The following is a 19,719-nucleotide window of genomic DNA, read 5'->3' on the forward strand; positions in this document are numbered from 1 at the left end:
AGGTTGGTCCAGGTGATCTCTCCTTTCTGTCTTTTCAGGGAGAGAGAGAACTCCTCCCAAGACTTCGGAAGCTTTTCAATCACACTCATAACCTTGAACTTTTCAGGGAGGTCCATTCCGGACTCCTTCAAAGCATGCACTATCATCTCGAATTCATGCACTTGCTCAGTCATGGACTTGTTGTCCACCAGCTTGAATTCAAGGAACTTAGCCACAGAATACTTCTCAAGACCCTGAGAGTCAGTATTATGTGTCTGGTCCAGCTTCTCCCATAAGAGTTTTGCAGAGTAGGCATCAGAAGAATACACATCAAACAATGTGTTAGTGAGTGCAGCCAGAATGGCCGCCCTGGCCACACCATCCTTCTCAGCCCACTTCGCAAAGCCCTTAACAGTTTCAGCTTTCTCTTGATCCACCACTGGTTTCTCATACTCCACAACAGGCCACAGACCCTTTACAGTCAACCACAATTTCATTCTTTTCTGCCAGCGAGAAAAGCCTACACCACCATTGAACTTCTCTGGCAAGCCAGTTAATTCAACGGCTTGTGGAAAACTGTAAGTGGTCCAATCAATGGCCACAACAGATGCACCAGAACCACTACCACCACCAACAACGGGAACTTCAGTTTCGCTCGACATTATGCTAAATATTATATAACAAATATTCTCTTCAAGAATGTTGGAAATACTGATTATTATAGCAACATAGAGGCAGTTATATATCATATTAAACAAGCCAAGGCCAAGCAAGTTGAAACAAAACGTGAAGGTAAAATACATGCATGTCAGTGACTGTAAGACTAGTGGAAGGAAAGAATTTGTACCAGTAGCCATAGCTTGAGGCAAGAACATGTACAACAAGAAGAACAGCTGAGTCGTCAGGCCTTATACGAAGACCTGACTGCTCTTGAAGAGAATATTGCCCCCACCTGCTGCACTGGGGATGCTTGCAACACCTCCTCCAGGATAAAACAGCTCAGAGCTTTGAATTACAGCACCTTCGAAGCTCAAACACGACTAGCTCCTCACTCGCCGGAAAACCAACTACTTACTGACTGTGTTTGGGAGAGAGAGCAGAGAGGAAGAAGAGAAGAGAATGTAGGGTGTGGTGTGTGAAACTCAGCAGCTTAGTCCTCTATTTATACTAGAGGCTAAGTGTAACTGACCACCCCAAATTTAATATATGAATTTAAACTGCACATTTAAAATAAATCGTAACAGCTGATTTATTATAATGTAACAGCTGATATATATTAATCCACACATTAAACCATCCGTTTTATATATATATACTTTAATTTCTGAATATATATCATCAGTTACAAGTCCAGGTTCATTGTATCTGACTTAGCCCAATTATCCAATTGAGCCCAACAGACACAACCCAGCCCAACTGATAAATAAATTCTAATTAAAATATTATATTAAATCGATACGAAATAAAATTCCCCGCCCAGGTCGCCTCGCGTACGCGAGACGCCGAGACATTCGCCCAAATCGCCCTTCGACCCGTGCCGTGCCGTGCCGTGCCGTGCCGTGCCGAGCCGAGGCGTGGCGGGGCGGCGGCGGCGGCGCGCGCGTGGGCTCGTGAGAACACCACGCACCATAACACACCTTAGTAGTTATGCACTACCCATGTGTGTTATACTATATAAAGCCAACACCCCTTTTATTTCTTTCTATGTGGGACAAACACATTCTCAAAACAAGCTTTTCCAAGCTACTAACTTCAACTTCATTTCTCTTATGGATTTCATTAAGAAAATTCTTAAACCCATACATGAAAGTTTAAGTCCCGATATCTAGAACCAACTTCCAATCATTAGATTATGGAATTAACAACAAGAACATAATAAAATTATGAACTTAATAACTCCATTTTCTAACAACACATTGGTTATGCGTAATAAACTGTTGTTGCTGTTGACAGCATCAGCAACCCCAAACAGCACTTTAATAGGCTTGTTTTCTCGTATTGTTTGTCCATCTTTGTCCAATATAAATTTTAGGAAAAATAAATTGAAACGTCCCACAACTTTTTCAATTTCATTCGATAAGTCCTTAAACAAAAGATTCCTCAAACCGGGTCATTTATCTTTCCAATCACTTGTATCCAATCTTTCCGTTAAGTAGATTCTAACGAACGTTAGTTACTTGCTAACATGACAACATATAACCAGTTGATCAATCAGAAGTTTACTAACATAGTACATGACGACACATCTTCAGCAAAGTACTCAGTGATTTCAGAAAAGAAATAGGAGCTAGAGTTTTCCTATCCAATTCAATTAAGGGGCCATTTGGAAAATCTGAAATATTTATATCTGAAAGATTAATATATATGTGAATGATCTAATTCAATCTAAAATCTGAATGAATAATATTATTTGATAAATTATTTTTCACAATATCTAACTGAAATGTTTTTTCAGTTTTACCCATCTAATTGAGTAAGGTTGTTTGATACTGTTTTTTATATACACACTCACTTCATTTTTTTAAATGTCTGCATGCACTCCAAAATCAGAATATAGCGTATCAATTAATCACTCATACAGTACAAATTATTCAATAGTATATCATAGTTATTAACGTGAACTAATTGTAACCAGTGTTTTAAAAAGCGCATTAAGCGGCCGCTTAAGCGGCCGCCTAAGCGGAATCGGCCCTAAAACGCCTCGATTTTGTATTAAGCGGGTTCTTAAGCGTTTTTGAAAATTAAGCGGACTATTAAGCGGATTAAGCGGTCGTTAAGCGGTACTTAAGCGGTCAAAATGATTTTGACTTGCTAATTTTTCAGTTTTAAAATATTTTTTTATATAATATAACTATAATTATATTAAAAAATTAATATATATATATTTTTAAAAATTTAAATTCTTACCACAATATAACATTATTTTTGAATATATTAATATTAAAATTAAATATTTAATTATATTTTATTAATCCGCTTATTGGCCCGCTTAAGATTCCGCTTAAGCGTCCGCTTTACCGCTTAAGCGCTAGAAGGTCCTTTCACCGCCTAGAGCCGATTTGCGCTTTTCATAAGACTGATTGTAACATGTTCAGAGTTCGATCTCGCTTTTAAACACAAGTAGATTTTTCTTGATGTGTGTATATATAATTTCAATTTGTCGGGGAGAGGGTTTCAACATAAAAGTTTCAAAATCAAAACAACAGCCCCGAGACGTTCCAAAGAGAATAGAATTTTTTGATTACTTCATCGTGCTCTCATGTATGGACTCCATCTCTGCGCTTTCCTCCACAAACTATTTTTCTATCGATTGGTCTTATGCAACAGCGCGTATGTTACATTACATGAAGGGGGAGAGGTGTTTTGGTATTATTTTTTGGATTGTTGCTGATTATAACCCACTTTAAGTTGTGCCTATGTAGAAATCTTTTTAAATGTGTCTTAACTGATACTCCCTCCGTCCACCTCATTTGTTTACATTGGGGGACGGGGGCTCGGCACGCATTCTAATGCTCTCGTAAAACGTAGTTCGGTAAATTATTTTAAACTTTTTTTTCTTCTGTATAAAAATTTGATGTTTAAATTTTTATACAAAAAAGAAAAAATTTAAAAATAAGCTATAGAACTATGTTTTATATGCGCATTAAAATGCGTGTCGAGCAGTGTGAAAAAACTGTAAACAAATGAGGGGGACAGAGGGAGTAATTTGTATTTTTTCAAATTTTCCACATGTTACAAAGGATAAGTATCAATATTTTAAATATTGGATATGAATTTTTATTAATGTCGGGATAGATAACATTGAAATGACAAATAATATATAAGTAAGAAATACATTTTTAATTTTTGTATCTTTTAAAAATGTAATACAAACTCAATATGATTAATCTGACTATATTTGTATTAATATGCAATTTGTGTATAATAGTTTTTTTGGTTATAATTGTGAAATAGATAGTTGTAATATGAGTTCAAGTGTTCATATAAATAAGTAATAATTTTTTAAATATTAGATATGAATTTATAAGAAAATTTCTTAATTAAAATTTTACGTCAATAGTATGAAGGATAGTGGCTGCGGGTTCCTACGTTTAAAAAAAAAAGAAGGTATAAATCTTTAATTTTTCCAAATAAAATTTTTACCTACGAGATCGCCATGGATAAATTTGAATATACTAAGGAAATCAAACGCACCGTAAATGTATAGAAGTAGATCATGCGATTAAAAATAATAAAATAGCAGTGAAACCCGAAAAGAGTTGATGATAGGGTAAAGGGGGCGCGAGGGAGGATTTATAAAAACAGACACAAAAAGGGGCTGCTGCCTTCATCTTCATCTTCATTCTTCAGCCTTGACGGCAGGGCGGTAGTCCAGCCAAGTAGTGATTACGCGAGAGAGATATAGATTGAGATTGAGAAGATTGTATTGAATTTATCAAACCCTAGAATTGTGATTGAGAAAGAGTTTGATTCAAGATGAGGATAATGATTAAGGGAGGGGTGTGGAAGAACACCGAAGATGAGATCTTGAAAGCGGCTGTTATGAAATATGGTAAGAATCAATGGGCTCGCATCTCTTCTCTTCTTGTTCGTAAATCTGCTAAGCAATGTAAGGCTCGCTGGTACGAGTGGCTCGATCCTTCCATCAAAAAGGTAATACATCTCTCTCTCTCTCTCTCTCTCTCTCTCCACTCTACCTCCCTCCCTCTCTCTCTCCCCACTCTACCTCCCTCTCTCTCTCTCTCACCACTCTACCTCCCTCCCTCTCTCTCTCTCTCCCCACTCGACCTCCCTCTCTCTCTCTCTCTCTCTCTCTCTCTCACCACTCTACCTCCCTCTCTCTCTCCCCCCCCCCCCCTCTCCCTCTCCTTATATATGGACCGTGTGAAATCATCTAGTTTTTGTATATTTTTTAATTGCTTTCGTTGATTAAACGAACAACATTGGAGATATCTGTTATGTGATTTGCAGATTTCAGGGAGGGTAAAAAATACTTTACTGTTTTAAGTTTGTTGAATTACTGTGGTTTTGAAGAATAAATAGGCTTATATTCACTTGGATCACTTCTCAGTTAGGTACCAAGATTTTCCTGCTATTGTAGTTTCCTATAATTGCATCTGTGCTGCTACATTAGTGTACTTAAATGTTAACGTACTGTACGGCTATAGGCGGTTGGTGGTGAGACTATTGGGTTCGGCTAAAATGATACATTAGGAATAAATGCCAAGCGAAATAGTTGAATATTTCTTGTTACTGTATTTTTTTTTTTTTTTTTGATTCTAATCTTATATTTCTTGCACGCTCTTTTGCTGTTATATATGTGATGAGCTGACATTTTATGATACCTACGTTAACTACTAGTTTGGTCAATTATAGACTTTGTACGGTGTAGTTTGATTTTTTTGTCTACTGAACAATCTATAAGTTCTATTGGTATTGTTTACTCTCTGCATTTTAGTCATGGAACTATAATCTTAACTTGATATTATCTGCAGACTGAGTGGACCAGAGAAGAAGATGAGAAGCTACTCCACTTGGCAAAGCTAATGCCCACTCAGTGGAGGACAATCGCTCCGATTGTGGGTCGTACTCCATCACAGTGTCTTGAGCGCTATGAGAAACTCCTTGATGCAGCATGTGCTAAAGATGAGAACTATGAGCCAGGAGATGATCCCCGAAAGTTGCGTCCTGGAGAGATTGACCCTAACCCAGAATCAAAGCCTGCTCGTCCTGATCCTGTTGATATGGATGAAGATGAAAAAGAAATGCTTTCAGAAGCACGAGCTCGGCTTGCCAATACGAGGGGGAAAAAGGCAAAAAGAAAAGCTAGGGAAAAGCAGCTTGAAGAAGCCAGGCGGCTTGCATCTTTGCAGAAAAGGAGGGAATTAAAGGCAGCAGGAATTGATAATAGGCACAGAAAGAGGAAAAGGAAGGGTATCGACTATAATGCTGAAATTCCCTTTGAGAAGAAGCCTCCTCCAGGCTTTTACGATGTAACTGATGAAAGTCGAACGGTTGAACAGCCAAAGTTTCCAACAACTATTGAGGAACTTGAAGGTGAAAAGAGGTCTGATAAGGAAGCCCGTTTGAGAAAGCAAGACGCTGCTAGGAATAAGATTGCACAGAGGCAGGATGCGCCTGCAGCTATACTGCAAGCAAACAAGCTTAATGATCCAGAAGCGGTTAGAAAGAGGCCAAAAATGAATCTCCCTACACCTCAGATTCCAGACCATGAACTGGAGCATATTGCAAAAATTAGGCTTCCTGCTTCAAATGAAGAACTAACAGAAGGGAGTGGTGCCACACGTGCTCTTCTTGCAGACTATGCTCATACACCACGTCAGGGAGCAACATCATTACGAACCCCACAAAGAACTCCTGCAGGTAAGCATGATGCAATAATGATGGAAGCAGAAAACCAGGCCAGATTGAGATTGTCTCAGACACCGTTACTAGGAGGGGAGAACCCAGAACTGCACCCTTCTGATTTTTCAGGTGTTACTCCAAGGAAGATGGAAATTCAAACACCAAATGTTATGATGACTCCCTCAGTAACTCCTAGTCCTGGAGGTGCAGGTCTAACTCCTAGAATCGGGATGACACCTACGAGGGATGGTCCTTCATATGGTATGACACCTAAAGGAACTCCAATTAGGGATGAGCTGCACATCAATGATGAGATGGATATGCATGACAGTGCAAAACTTGAGTTGCGAAGACAAGCTGATTTGAGACGGAATCTGCGTTCTGGTTTGACCAGCCTCCCGCAGCCAAAAAATGAATATCAGATTGTGGTTCAACCGATTCCTGAAGACAATGAAGAGCCAGAAGAAAAGATGGAAGAAGATATGTCTGATAGGATTGCTAGAGAAAAAGCTGAGGAGGAAGCTAGGATGCAAGCTTTACTTAAAAAAAGGTCGAAAGTACTGCAGAGAGAGCTCCCTAGACCTCCCTCTGCTTCACTGGAACTTCTCAAAAATTCTTTGCTTAGAGCTGATGAGGGTAAGAGCTCCTTTGTTCCTCCTACTTTGATTGAACAAGCTGATGAGATGGTAAGAAAGGAGCTCGTGTCCTTACTCGAGCATGATAACATCAAGTATCCAATTGATGAAAAAGTTCAGAAGGAGAAGAAAAAAGTTACAAAGCGAACTACAAAGGGAAATTCTGCTCTTGTCCCCTTAATAGACCAATATGAAGAGGACGAGTTAAAGGAGGTATGTTTTTTATTGCTTAATTGACCCCTGATAACTTATAACCATTATAAATATTTGTATTTAATTGCCCTTCTCTTTGTTGGTATTATCTGTTCATAGAAAAAGATGTTTATTAATATATATACCATGCTAGCCGATCTGTATCATGTGCATACTGGAGTCTTCAAAGCTGGAAAAATCATGCATCACTTAGCAGAAAAAAGTAAATTTAATGGTAGCCAATCATCGAGCTTGTGAATTGGGATGTATATGGAACCTTCTCTGCTGCGATCAGTTTTTAGTATCTTATAATTTTTACGAGATTAATTGAACTGTAAATTGCAAATTCTGAAACATTGTTTTATAAAGTATTAATCCAGAAGAAAATGAGAATTCCTAATTTTAATTAATCCTATTTGTTGTTTGTTTTACATTAGATCTTAGCTGACATCATAAATTGAGACCATCATGTCTTCCAATTGCACCTGCGTTGACCTCAGATATTTTCCAATATATGTGCTTGGACTGTAGCAAATACAAGCTCACGGTTCTTCATCATACTTGCTAAAAAGTTTTCTAGTATAGTCAGTATATTATTCTTTTGTGGTCTGGTTTTGCAATTCTAGTCAAATGCTTTATGTATTATTAGTATTATTGTTATTGTTGAAGCTAGCAGCGTTGGATCACTTATTTAAGCCTAATTAGTCATTTAAAACCATATATATCAATTCCGTGTATGTGTTTCCCATCATTCACCCCTTGTTAGAGATTTAGCAAAAAAAATAGTATTGCTGCAATTGCTTGGATATAATTGTTAAAACCTGAGATCGTTTTTCTGGATCATAGTTTCATTCCTACATAGAAAGAAAAGTTGGGCCTTCATATTACAGATACAAAGCCTTTTTAGTCATATCTATTTATCCAGCTGGTTATTATTATTTATATTATATTGTTATAACCGAGATGAGGTATAATTGGTTAGTTGGTAGGTTGGTTAACACGCTGTACACAATAACAAAGACTTTGCCTAAATGAATTAATTATTACCTCCTTCGTCCCGACTAATACTTTTCACTTTCCTTATCCGGTTGTCATCAATTCTTTACAATACAAAACTTTTCAAAAGTTGTATATTTTATTAAATTAAAATTAATCTCACCCACTACTTTCATCCACTTTTCCAAATCTATCAATAACATATTGATTGGTCCTACCACTTACACACTTTTCTTTCCTTTTCATACTACTTTATACACTGTCCTAACACTTTTCTTAATGTTCGTGTCCAACTCATAAACGTAAAGAAAAGAAGAGAGCCATGCCCATCTCCTACGTAAAGAAAAGAATAAAGACAAAGACGGAGGGAGTTTAGACTCCTTACAAAAATAATACTGTCAATCTCTTCCCAGTGTTCACCACTTATAACAAAGACTCTATTTAAATTAATTCAGAATTGATTAGATTCCTTGCAAAATGATATTCTCAATCTCTTTCAATTGTCCATAATAATTAAGATAATTAAGATTCTATTAACCTAATTAATTAATTAATTAGACTCCTTGTAAAAGAATACTCTAACTCTCTTTCAAGTTCCAACCTTTCCACCTCTTCAAATATTTTACTATTACACAAAATATAGAATTTACTTAAAACTAATTAAATAATTAATTAGACTACTTGCAAAATCATACTCACTCTCCCCCAAATATTCCATGTTTTTTCATAGTTTATTAGTTTACATGTTGTATGAACATGACATTTATAAACTATTTTATGGACCAAGAATGTTTCCTTAAAAAAAAATCAATTAGAATCTCATCATAAAAATACTAACTACCAAAAATCATACAAGAATTAAAATCAAAATAAAGAACTAAATAAAGAATTTGCTCTGCCTGGAGATCCCAACAGATATTGTTTTCTTTACAAAACCAGTATTAATGAAATAAAAACACTAGAATTGTATTCAGCGAGGGGAATATTTTTTCGTCAAGCCAAATTACCAACATAGAGTTAACTTGCACTTGCAAGCTAATAATTCAGACAGACTCTTGGGGGCTGTTTTAGGAAACACTTTTAAGTAAGTTTCTGCCTTACAAGTTAAAATGTGTAAAAAGTAAAGGTGAATTCAGAATGCAAGTAATAGGTACTTATTTCAGTTACTCATATTTTGCAATTTGACTTTATAAGAATGAGTATAACTTCTACTACCTTCTGTTAATGCACCATTTTTTTAGCATTCCAAGTTATGCTTTACTAATGTAATCAGAAAGATGGCACCTTAAGTAGAAAAATGTCTGCTACTGACAAGTAATAAAAGTAATTTTAAGTGACAAGTTTAAAATAAGCCAAACAGCTGTTAGTAGCTTGGAGATTATTGGTGTGCATGGCAGGTGCCAGGTTATTGGATGTTCTATGTGATTGCTATATATCTCTGTTGATCTGCAAACTCTGAGTAACCATATTATCAAATCTAAAACTACCGCTAATCTTGCAGGCTGATCTTTTAATTAAAGAAGAATCCCAATTTCTCTGTATGGCGATGGGTCATGAGAGTGAATCCTTTGATGAGTTTGTTGAAGCACACAACACATGCGTAAATGATATCATGTATTTTCCTACCCGCAATGCTTATGGTCTGTCGAGTGTTGCTGGAAACATGGAAAAGGTTGCTGCGTTACAGGATGAGTTTGAAAATGTGAGGAGCAGGATGGACGATGATACTAAAAAGGCTCAGCGCCTTGAACAAAAGATTAAACTTTTAACAAATGGTTATCAGGTATTGCAAATAACTAAAATACAGAGTATTTAAAAAATGCAATTAAAATGCTTGTTTGGGCATAATGCTATGTTAATGTTAAGATTTTATTGTTCGAACCCCTTTGACATACACTATATAATCTTTTGCCTTGTTGCCAGGATCTTGAAACTCCAGTGAATTCTGAGTTCCTTTTTTTTTGCTCTAAGCCTACTAATTAATGGTCCTTACATGAATATGCCTCCCCCCCAAACCATATGCACTAGTTGTTTAAAGTAAGTTTTATAATTGACATGATTAACCCCAACTTTTAAAGAAACTAACATTGATACAGATGAACATTGAGGATCTGATCTGCCCTTGGCTCTGAGAAAAAACAACATATAAACTTTAACGGGGAGATCTTTAAGTCATTTGTTCAGAAGCCTTGACGGTTTTCCACGAGCAACTAGAGTAGCCTGCATATGAAGTCAAATAATATGGTTGAATAAAATTTACTCTCTGTGACCATGCCAGTTATCATGTCCTTTTTATATGGATACCCGCCTTAAAAATCATTTGTATATCTACCCGCCTTTAAAAGCAATTATATATTTTACATCACATTGTTCAAAATGTGAAATTTTGGTTTCTTACAAAATGCTACTCTGACTTGTCAGCATAGAGCTACAAATCTTTGGTCACAAGTTGAGGCAACTTTCAAGCTAATGGATGATGCTGGTACAGAGCTTAATTGCTTCCAAGCTTTGCGTAATCAGGAGCAGCTTGCAGCATCTCACAGAGTTAATACGCTCTGGGAAGAAGTTCAGAAGCAGAAAGAGCTTGAGCAAACTTTACAAAAACGCTATGGTAATCTTTTGTCAGAGCAAGAAAGAATTCAGGGCATGATGAATGAATTTAGAGCAAAAGCTCGAGAAGAGAATGCAGCAAAGCAGCATGCTCTTGAGTTGGCTGAGGCCGCGGAGAAGCAGCATGCTCTTGAGTTGGCCGAGGCTGCGGAGAAGCAGCATGCTCTTGAGGTGGCTGAGGGTGCGGAGAAACAGCATGCTCTTGAGTTGGCTGAGGTTGAGGAGAAGCAACGTGCAGTTGAGTTGGCTGAGGTAGTGGAAACACAGCATGGTGTTGTGGTAGCTGAGATGGAGGAAAAACAGAATGCTGGTGAGCTGACTGAGCCTGAGAGTGAAAGGCAGCTCCCCGGAATGAAATCTGCCGAGGACCACACTCCCGAGCTGGCCAAAGGCGAGGAAGAAATTTTGGGAAACCAATTATCTTTTGAGGGGAATGAGGCCGTGGCTTTATCCGAAGCCATAGATTTTGCTGATGCTAAGGATGGTGAAAGTATTCAAGACGGCATTACGGTGACAACTATCACAACTTCCGTCAGTCAAACCGTGACAACTGTGACAACTTCAGTCAGTCAAACTGGGACAGATGAGGAGGTAAAACAAGAATAAATTTAAGGATATCCTGGATTGTTAAATTAGATGGAAGAAATTCTGTGCTAACAGCTTCTGTTCAAGCTGGAGTGGTTTGAGGACCTAGGTTGAGTTTTGTAATGCAAGTTAAATTAATTATCTTACCAGTTGAAGTAAGAATTATTTGGTATTTCACTTTCTGCAGTATGCATGAACTTGAATGATATTAGTGAGAATGTTTTGTACTAAATGAAACTAATATTTGTTGTTGAGATTCCTTTGTTTATGTTTATTGTACTTCGGAATCCCGTACGATATTTATTTCCAATCCTGTTTTTGTACTAGTTAGTTCTTGTTCTGTTGGATAGGTGATTGGTTTTATTCCGTGCAAAATGTGTGCCTAAAGTATTTTATGATTGCACGGTATTGGTTAAATTATTGTATTAGCCATATGAATGGTTAATTGTTTTATAACTTGCCAGATGATTGGCTCCGCTCGAGTTCCGTTAAAAACTTAACGGGAGTTTAATGTTGGGCAAATATAATTGCAAAACAAAATAGCATAAACCATCTTGTATGCAAAATAGATTAACATCTAAACACAAGACAAACAAAATAACATAAACCATCTCATTTCTTGAATTAACACTCCCAAAAGATGTCATTACAAGTTCCAAATCCAAAAATTACCATACTACCATACTAGTACATCCTGGTCATTAGCATAACATGGTGCAGACATGAGATGGCTTTTGATAAAGTTTGTCAACCATTACAAAAGATGGCAATTCTAGTCACATTGTCAAACAAGTGTAAAAATCACAATAAAAACTACTATTAAGTCTTTCTAGGTGGCTTGAATCCTGGGATGACCTTTTTCCTTGCAGTTGCTTTGGTATGTTTCTTTGGAGCAGATGTTGAAGCATTGTCATTTCCTTGATCACCCATTTGTCCTTGTTCTTCTGCTCTCCTAGTTGGTGTTGTTGAGGGAGGAGCTTTTCCTACCTTACAAGTTCTAGAATTATGCCCTTCCTTGTTGCAATTCTTGCAAGTGACTTTAGTCTTCCCAACCTCTATTTGTCTACCTTCTGCTTGTGCCTTTTTCACCTCATCACTTTATAGTAAAATTATCAGGGTCTGTCAAATACCACAAATAAGTACATTTTTAATTAACCATATTTTTACCCATAAAATTAAAGCTTATAATATGCACGTAATCAACTATATGAAGCTCAAGAAACCCTAAAAACTATAGACAACCTCTATCACTGTCAAAAACCCTAAATATTATACCAAACAACAATATCAGTTATGAAAATTACTCGATCATACTTGAGCAGACAGATATGAAATACAACAATAACATCGATAACAATCAAACCCCCAAAAATTTATACATAATTTCCAATCATTTTTCTACATGCAGTTGGAGAGTTCGAGTTTAGTACCTATATAAGCGGGCGCTTCAAGTGGCTGGTAAATATTGTGATCTTCCTTCAGTCTCTTGTACCAACTCATCTTCAATGATCTTCGATAGCTGTGAATGATTGCGGTGTGTGGCGTTGGGAGGAAGATGAAATGAAAGTGGAGGGAAGTGTAATAACAACTAAAGTAATAGAAATATTAAACGGCGTTAGTCGTGAACTAACGGGACTCAAGCATAGCCACTCATCTGTGTCAATATAAAACAATTAGTCATTCATGTGGCTAATATAATAATTTAACCAACATTGTGCAATTATAAAATATTTTAGACACACATTTTGCAATTAAGTCAATGTTTTATGTGTTTATTCTATGAGTAACTTGTTATAATATTTAGAGAAATGAGGATTCTTATCATTCAGTATTTGCTCTTAATATCAACTAAACATGAACATAATATTGGCTCTTAATATCGATTAAAAATTAAAATACTTGCGTAAAATTTGTCGAATTTATAAGAAATGGTGTTTGAGTGAGAAATTGTGTTTGAGTGAGATTGGTTGTATTGGCTGATTTTATTTAAAAAGTGTTTTTTATATTTTAAATGTTTATAAATAAAATATACTGTTGTAATATGATAATATATAATTGATAATGTTCAATTTTGCTACCTCGTAGAGATTTACCAATGTTCAATTTGAATGATATGCTTCGGAAGAGCATGATACAAATTAAGCTTTATACATAGTATTGATGGCCACTTATCTGTCTTTCAAATTTGAACAAACTTCATTGTTATATGGAGAGAATTAGCTGGTTTGTATACGGGTGATCCATACGAGTAGTGGGTTAAAATCTCATTAACGGGTTATGACTGTGAGGCAACTGGGTAAATTATTTTTACCTAATGCGTAAATTTGTGGGTAAAAAAGGACTTTCACTAGTGTACATTAAGTATATATGTTGACGTCTGATAAGTGCATACTTTTGCATATTTTAAATATCTAATTATTGCTTGTTCTCACTTCTTTATTTGTTTAATTGTCTTTTTTAGGAAAATTACAAATGTTTGAAAAAATAAAAATATAAAGCAAAAAGGAGAAAAAGATGTGAAGAAAAAGGATTATAGGAGAATATTCCACAGCATCTCAAGAAAGAAGCGGGACCACCACCACCCAATAAACATCTCTCCATTATGTTTCTTGTAACCTAGATTTAGATTTAGAGTTATTTCTCCATTTAGTAAATTCCATGTATAGATTAGTAGCATCTTCTCATTCTCTAGAGCTAGTTTCATTCTTGTGAACACTCTTTCATTTTAATGCAAAGCTCTTTTCAGTTTGTTCTATATTTTGTCTCTTTAATTTAGTTCTCCAAAGGGCATGATTCTTCTAAGTACCACTATATGCTTAATTGCTTTGGGGAATGAAGAAGCTATCTAATCTTTAATTAGTGTAGATCTTGTGATTCATTGAAATAGTATGTCCTAGCACAAAATTAATTTGTTTTAGGGTTTTAAATTTTCAGATTCCAAGAGCTAGAGTAATGTTTATTCGGCAGTTTAACTTTTTGATAGTAACCTCTCGATTTACTCTGTTTTAACTACAGCAAACCCTTTTCTCAAAAAAAAAACTACAGCAAACCCTCTTTCCCCTGTTTGTTTAATACAGTAACCCCCTCTTTTGTTTCGTTTATCACACATAAACCCCACTGCTCTGCTTCTTCGACTCGTTTTCAACTGGTTTCTGCTTTGTTGTTGAGTAAATTTCTGCTGAGTTGGGTTTAGAATAACTGGGTTTTGTTTGAGTTCGTTTAAGCTGAGTCTGTTGTTCGTGTAGTAGTGTTTCTGAATTCTCCGAGTCGCGAGTTCGGGTTAGTTGGTAGCTGGGTTCGTTGCGTTGGTTTCTTGTGAATTTGTTTTGTTGGGTCGAGTCACTAAGTCACCACCAGGCTGTTTTGACTTCATTTTTGCCGAGTTTTCAATGCTCTGTTACTTAGTTTTGTTAGAGCAAGTCCAACAGTGTCCTTGCTGAAGCCCTAAATATAATATAAAAAATTATGTCCTAGTAGTTTAGGACATATTCAACTAACTTCAACTCCAACAATGTGCCTTATTTTCTCTATATGTTTCATATTTTATTATTAAAAGTTTATTTTCATCATTAAAATATAATATAAAGTAGAGAGAGAAAGAGAGTGTTGATTGGAATTTATTATAAAATATGGGATAGAGCAAGGAGAGAGTGCCTCAAAAATAGGGCTTGAAAGATTTGTCCTAGTGATATAAGGCATCACTAGGACATTGTTGGAGCAGTCTTTTTGAACAAATGCCCTAAATTTTAACTTAGGACATCAATTTGAGGCACCCTTGGACTTGCTCTTAGGCTGTTCTTTGTTTCCTTCTTTTAAGTTTCGTTTTCTGAAATCTGAGTTCGAGTGCTAAGTTGATTTGTTTTGGTTTGTTGAGTCCCCTGCAAATTACAATGTCGAGTTAATGAGTTTGATTATCCGTCAAAAAAAAAAAAAAGTTAATGAGTTTGATTAGTCATACTTGTGGCACTGAGTAACCACGAGCCTGGACACTGAGTCGTGCATTCTTATTTTTTTTTTTTGACAAAAGTCGTGCATTCTTTTTGTTAAGTTATAAAATGATGTAAAATGCTGTATTCGTGTTTTAGAAATCATCACCTGCTTAATTAGTTTTGATTTATTAAACCCGTTCATTAATCTTGTTAATTAATTTTGTTTAATTTAGATTAACTTTTCACTTAAGTTTTATAATTCTTAAAACTAGTTTGTAAAGATATACTCACTTTTCACAAATTAATTATTCTAATTCGCCTAGATTAAGAATATAAGTTCGCGAAAATAAAATTTAATTTCTGTGGACGAATCTAATATTGATAAAATGAGATCGTGCGCTTGCAATTTAAAATCATATATTTTTGCTCATCAACGTTGATACTTGACCGAAGGATCTAAAATAAATACCTTAGTCCGTAATAAGGTTCCAACAAGTCAAACAAACTATTACTGAATTTATATACTACATATGTATATCGATAACTGTTTTTTTTTCTGAAACGCAACAATGAACCATAAAATATCTCAGAAGGTCTTAGAGCATCTCCAATGAGGCTCTAAAATCACTCTTTAAAATATAATATAATATTTGACTCCTAGTGAGCTAAGACATTGAAAAAGATTTCATCTCCAATGCTCCTCTTTATACTTGCTCCTTATTCATATTTTATTCATATAAATGAGAAAGAAAAGTAAAAAGAGAGAAATGTTGGTGGTAAAATTGGAGGGACAGTAATATTATATTCATGAAAAAAATGTTAAGAGCTCCTACATACTCTTTAAAAGAGAGGAGAGATGATGAGCTCTTAAATTTTTAAAGAGCTTCAAGGAGTCCATTGGAGCTCTAATTCTTGGCTTGCTCTTTAAATTTGAAGTTAAGAGCTCATTTAGAGAGGCCCTTGGAGATGCTCTTACATAGTACAGGATGGAATAGCAGACCTAAAACTATACTTGGAACATCTCCCCAAAAACAACAAAAAGTTGGGAGATGGCCGCATAAGAGGCTAAACCTGGAAGATAAACTGAAATACTAACATTCATCCTATATTAAAAAAATAAATACTCAAAAGATAACCAACAAAACTAGCATAATCCCCTGGATCCACGATTCTACTGCAGCAAGCCTCAGTCTTTCTTCTGACGCTTCCCATTGTCGAAACCCATGAATACAAATACCTGGTTCACACTGAGCAGCTTGACCTTGCATTCCCACTGTTGCTTCTTTTCCATGCCTTCATGATAGAGAACACTTCTTTGACATTGCCGAGTATAGCATGGAGAAGCACGTCCTTGACTTACAGACCCACACCAACTACCGCATCCAGATCAACATCATCACTCTTTAGAGGAAGCAGGCCAGACTAAACAAAATTAATTTTTTCCATCTAGCAAACCCCTCCAGCTTGACATTTCCTTGCGCCCTATTCCATTTTTTGCCAGTAAATCAGCTTCCTCATTGATTTCGCTTGGAACGAACTGAATGAAAATATTAAAACCGATGAGATGCTGGAAGTCAAGATTGCACTCCCTTAACGGGAATACTTTTGCGTAGCCCTTGTTGAATATATTTATTGATTCGGTCGAGTCTGTACAAATAAGGACCCGATTTTTGCTCAATCCCAGACTGAAAATCCAACGTAGCATTTGAAGTATCCCTTCAGTCTCCACTTGAAGTGCACTTTTCGCTCTAACTGGACCGGAAAAAATCAGGATTTTTTCTTTTCGATTATTCAGAATATAACCCCCAATGCCGCCTTTCGGACTTACTTCCCCTTGTGAGCCAAAAGCACCATCCACTGCACACACGAAATCGTAGTTGTCCACTCTAAATTGCCAGAAACCCAACGTCCTTTTGAAGTGGTGTACTGCAATTATTCCATGAGGGTTTACCCGCCATAACGGATCATCACCAAAAAGAATTAACCCCGCTGCATTACCCCATTTATTAATTCTTACAGCAATTAACTCAATCAACTGCTGCTTCTTTAGCCTTGTACCATTGAATATCAACTCATTCCTAGCTAACCAGATGGACCATAAGGTGGCCACCACTACCACTCTCCAAATTTTTGCCCTAACAGGAGAAGCATAAAATCTGAGAATACTAGTAAGAGAGAAGCAAGCAGCCATAAGAAATACTGCTATGTTATATGTTATAATTATAGATTACCGAACTAAGAGGGGTGTATTGGATTGGGATTTTAAAGCATTTTTTTGCATTCATGAAATCCGAGGGTATTCGATTGGGATTGTTTGAAATCCATTAAAATCTTGAGGTATTCGATTGGGATTTCAAATTATGCTACAAAATCTGATGGTATTCAATTGGGATTTTAAATTATGCTTTAAAATCCGATGGTATTCAATTGAGATTGTTTAAAATCCATTAAAATCTGATGGTATTCAAATGCTGATGGATTTTTTTTCATTTCATAAAATGATGGATTTTGCGGCATTCTTCAGTGTATTTTAAGTTTTTTGAAATCCCACCAAAATCAATGGGATTTTGAAGCATTGCACCTAAATCCTATCAACTCTGCGACATTTTATCAAGAATCCGCAAAAAATCAAAATCCCATGCAATCCATTAAAATCCATAGACTAAAAACAATCCATTGAAATCTCAATCGAATACACCCCCGTAACTCTCGTGCCACGACATATTCAAGACTTCCAAGCAAATTTTCATATCTAATTTTTAAAATGTAATGTTGTGTTGTGAATATCTTGAAATGATTTGTGATAAATAAGTAATGCTACGTTGTCATATTGATTTGATAAGTTTTTTGGGGTCCACATTTCTTTAGAATTTTAGAGTCCTAATTTTATAAATTTTGATATAATATAATCTCCTAATTTAAAATTTATTTAGTTTTGTTCAAATATATTTTAAACATCCGACAAACTAAAGATTATGTTTTGGGACGTAATCAACACGTATAACGATTGTTTTATAAATTGCAGGATGCTACACTATGTTTAATATGTCTCACGATTTATAAAATTAATTGTTGTGTACATTGATTACGTTGTAGAACTTAATTTTAAGTGGTTGGATACTTAAAAATATTGTAGAACAAAAAAAATTGAAATTGAAATCATTATATTATATTTTATCTAATTTTGAATAATGAGGACTCTAGTACTTCGATTAAATGAGGACTCTAAGGAACTTTACTCATGATTTGATAATAATATATTTATTAATTGTGTTTCGAAATATTAAATTATGCGGAACATAGTAAGAATAATTGGAGACTTATAAGTGATTTATATCTTATTAAAATAATAAAAAGTAAAAATAAATTTTGTTGATTATATATGTTTTTATGTGGGAATTGAGTTTTATTAGAAATAGAGTTTATTGCAAAACGCAACCCACTGAATTTCCGAAAAATCACTTTTAGGCATATATTTTATATAATTGCACTTTGCACCCTGTTGGTTTGTTTGGCGCGTCACTTTGCACCCCTTCCGTTAATTTTGACTGTTAAGGTTAAAAGTCTCGGGGGTAGTTTCGGGAATTTAAAAAAATTAATTTTAAGCAGATTTTATTTAATTTTTTTGACCCTCTAAACGATATTTTTTGAAAAATCTTAAAGAACGAAAGTTGTAGAGAACGAAAAAATCCTTTTAAAACAATGAAATTCAAAATTATTGAAATATTTTTTGTAATTGTTTAATAAATTACAAAATTTTGACATCTTGTAAAAAGTCGTGATAAATTCAATTAATTTTAGATTTCGATGATTTTCGATGATTCGGAAAGCACTTTCAATTACCTATAACTTTCAAATTTTATTTCGAAGCTGATATCAATTAAAACCTACTTTAATTGAATTTAAAACTAAAAAATGATTTGTAAACATTATCTCGAAAATATTTCGAAACATAATATGAGGAAATAACATGAACGAAAGTTATAGGCAACTGAAAGAGGCTTCCGAATCATCAAAAATCATTGAAATCTGAAATTGATTGAATTTCTTACGAATTTTTACAAGATCTCTAATTTTCATAATTTATTAAACAATTACAAAAAATATTTCAATAATTTTGAATTTTATTGTTTTAAAAGGATCTTTTCGTCCGCCACAACTTTCGTTTTTTAATACTTTTCAAAAAATATCGTTTAGAGGGTAAAAAAAAAATTAAAACCTGGTTAAAATTAATTTTTTAAAATTCCCCAAACTATCCCCGAGACTTTTAACCTTGACAGTCAAAATTAACGGAAAGAATGCAAAGTGACGCGCCTAACGAACCAATATGATGCAAAGTGCAATTATATAAAGTATATATTTAAAAATGAATTTTCAGAAATCCAGGAGTTGTATTTTGCAATAAACTCTTAGAAATATTACAAGAA

General features: G+C 35.1%; 1 protein-coding gene across 1 annotated transcript; it reads left to right on the forward strand.

Annotated features, from left to right (window-relative positions):
- Positions 1 to 4,217: 4,217 nt before the first annotated feature.
- Positions 4,218 to 11,631, forward strand: LOC108227403 (cell division cycle 5-like protein). Its single transcript, XM_017402525.2, has 4 exons — positions 4,218 to 4,632; positions 5,475 to 7,193; positions 9,670 to 9,951; positions 10,590 to 11,631. The coding sequence occupies exons 1-4, from the start codon at positions 4,456 to 4,458 to the stop codon at positions 11,382 to 11,384; spliced, it is 2,973 nt and encodes a 990-aa protein (XP_017258014.1). The 5' UTR covers positions 4,218 to 4,455; the 3' UTR covers positions 11,385 to 11,631.
- The last annotated feature ends 8,088 nt before the right edge of the window (positions 11,632 to 19,719 follow it).

Source organism: Daucus carota, chromosome 6 (genome assembly GCF_001625215.2).
Source record: "Daucus carota subsp. sativus chromosome 6, DH1 v3.0, whole genome shotgun sequence".
NCBI lineage: Eukaryota > Viridiplantae > Streptophyta > Magnoliopsida > Apiales > Apiaceae > Daucus > Daucus carota.

Excerpts from the sequence above, each read along its gene's own strand:
- LOC108227403 (XM_017402525.2), top strand. The coding sequence starts at position 4,456 with ATGAGGATAATGATTAAGGGAGGGGTGTGGAAGAACACCGAAGATGAG. Across the intron at positions 4,633-5,474 it reads TCGATCCTTCCATCAAAAAG|ACTGAGTGGACCAGAGAAGA; the intron begins GTAATACATCTC and ends TATTATCTGCAG. Across the intron at positions 7,194-9,669 it reads AAGAGGACGAGTTAAAGGAG|GCTGATCTTTTAATTAAAGA; the intron begins GTATGTTTTTTA and ends CTAATCTTGCAG.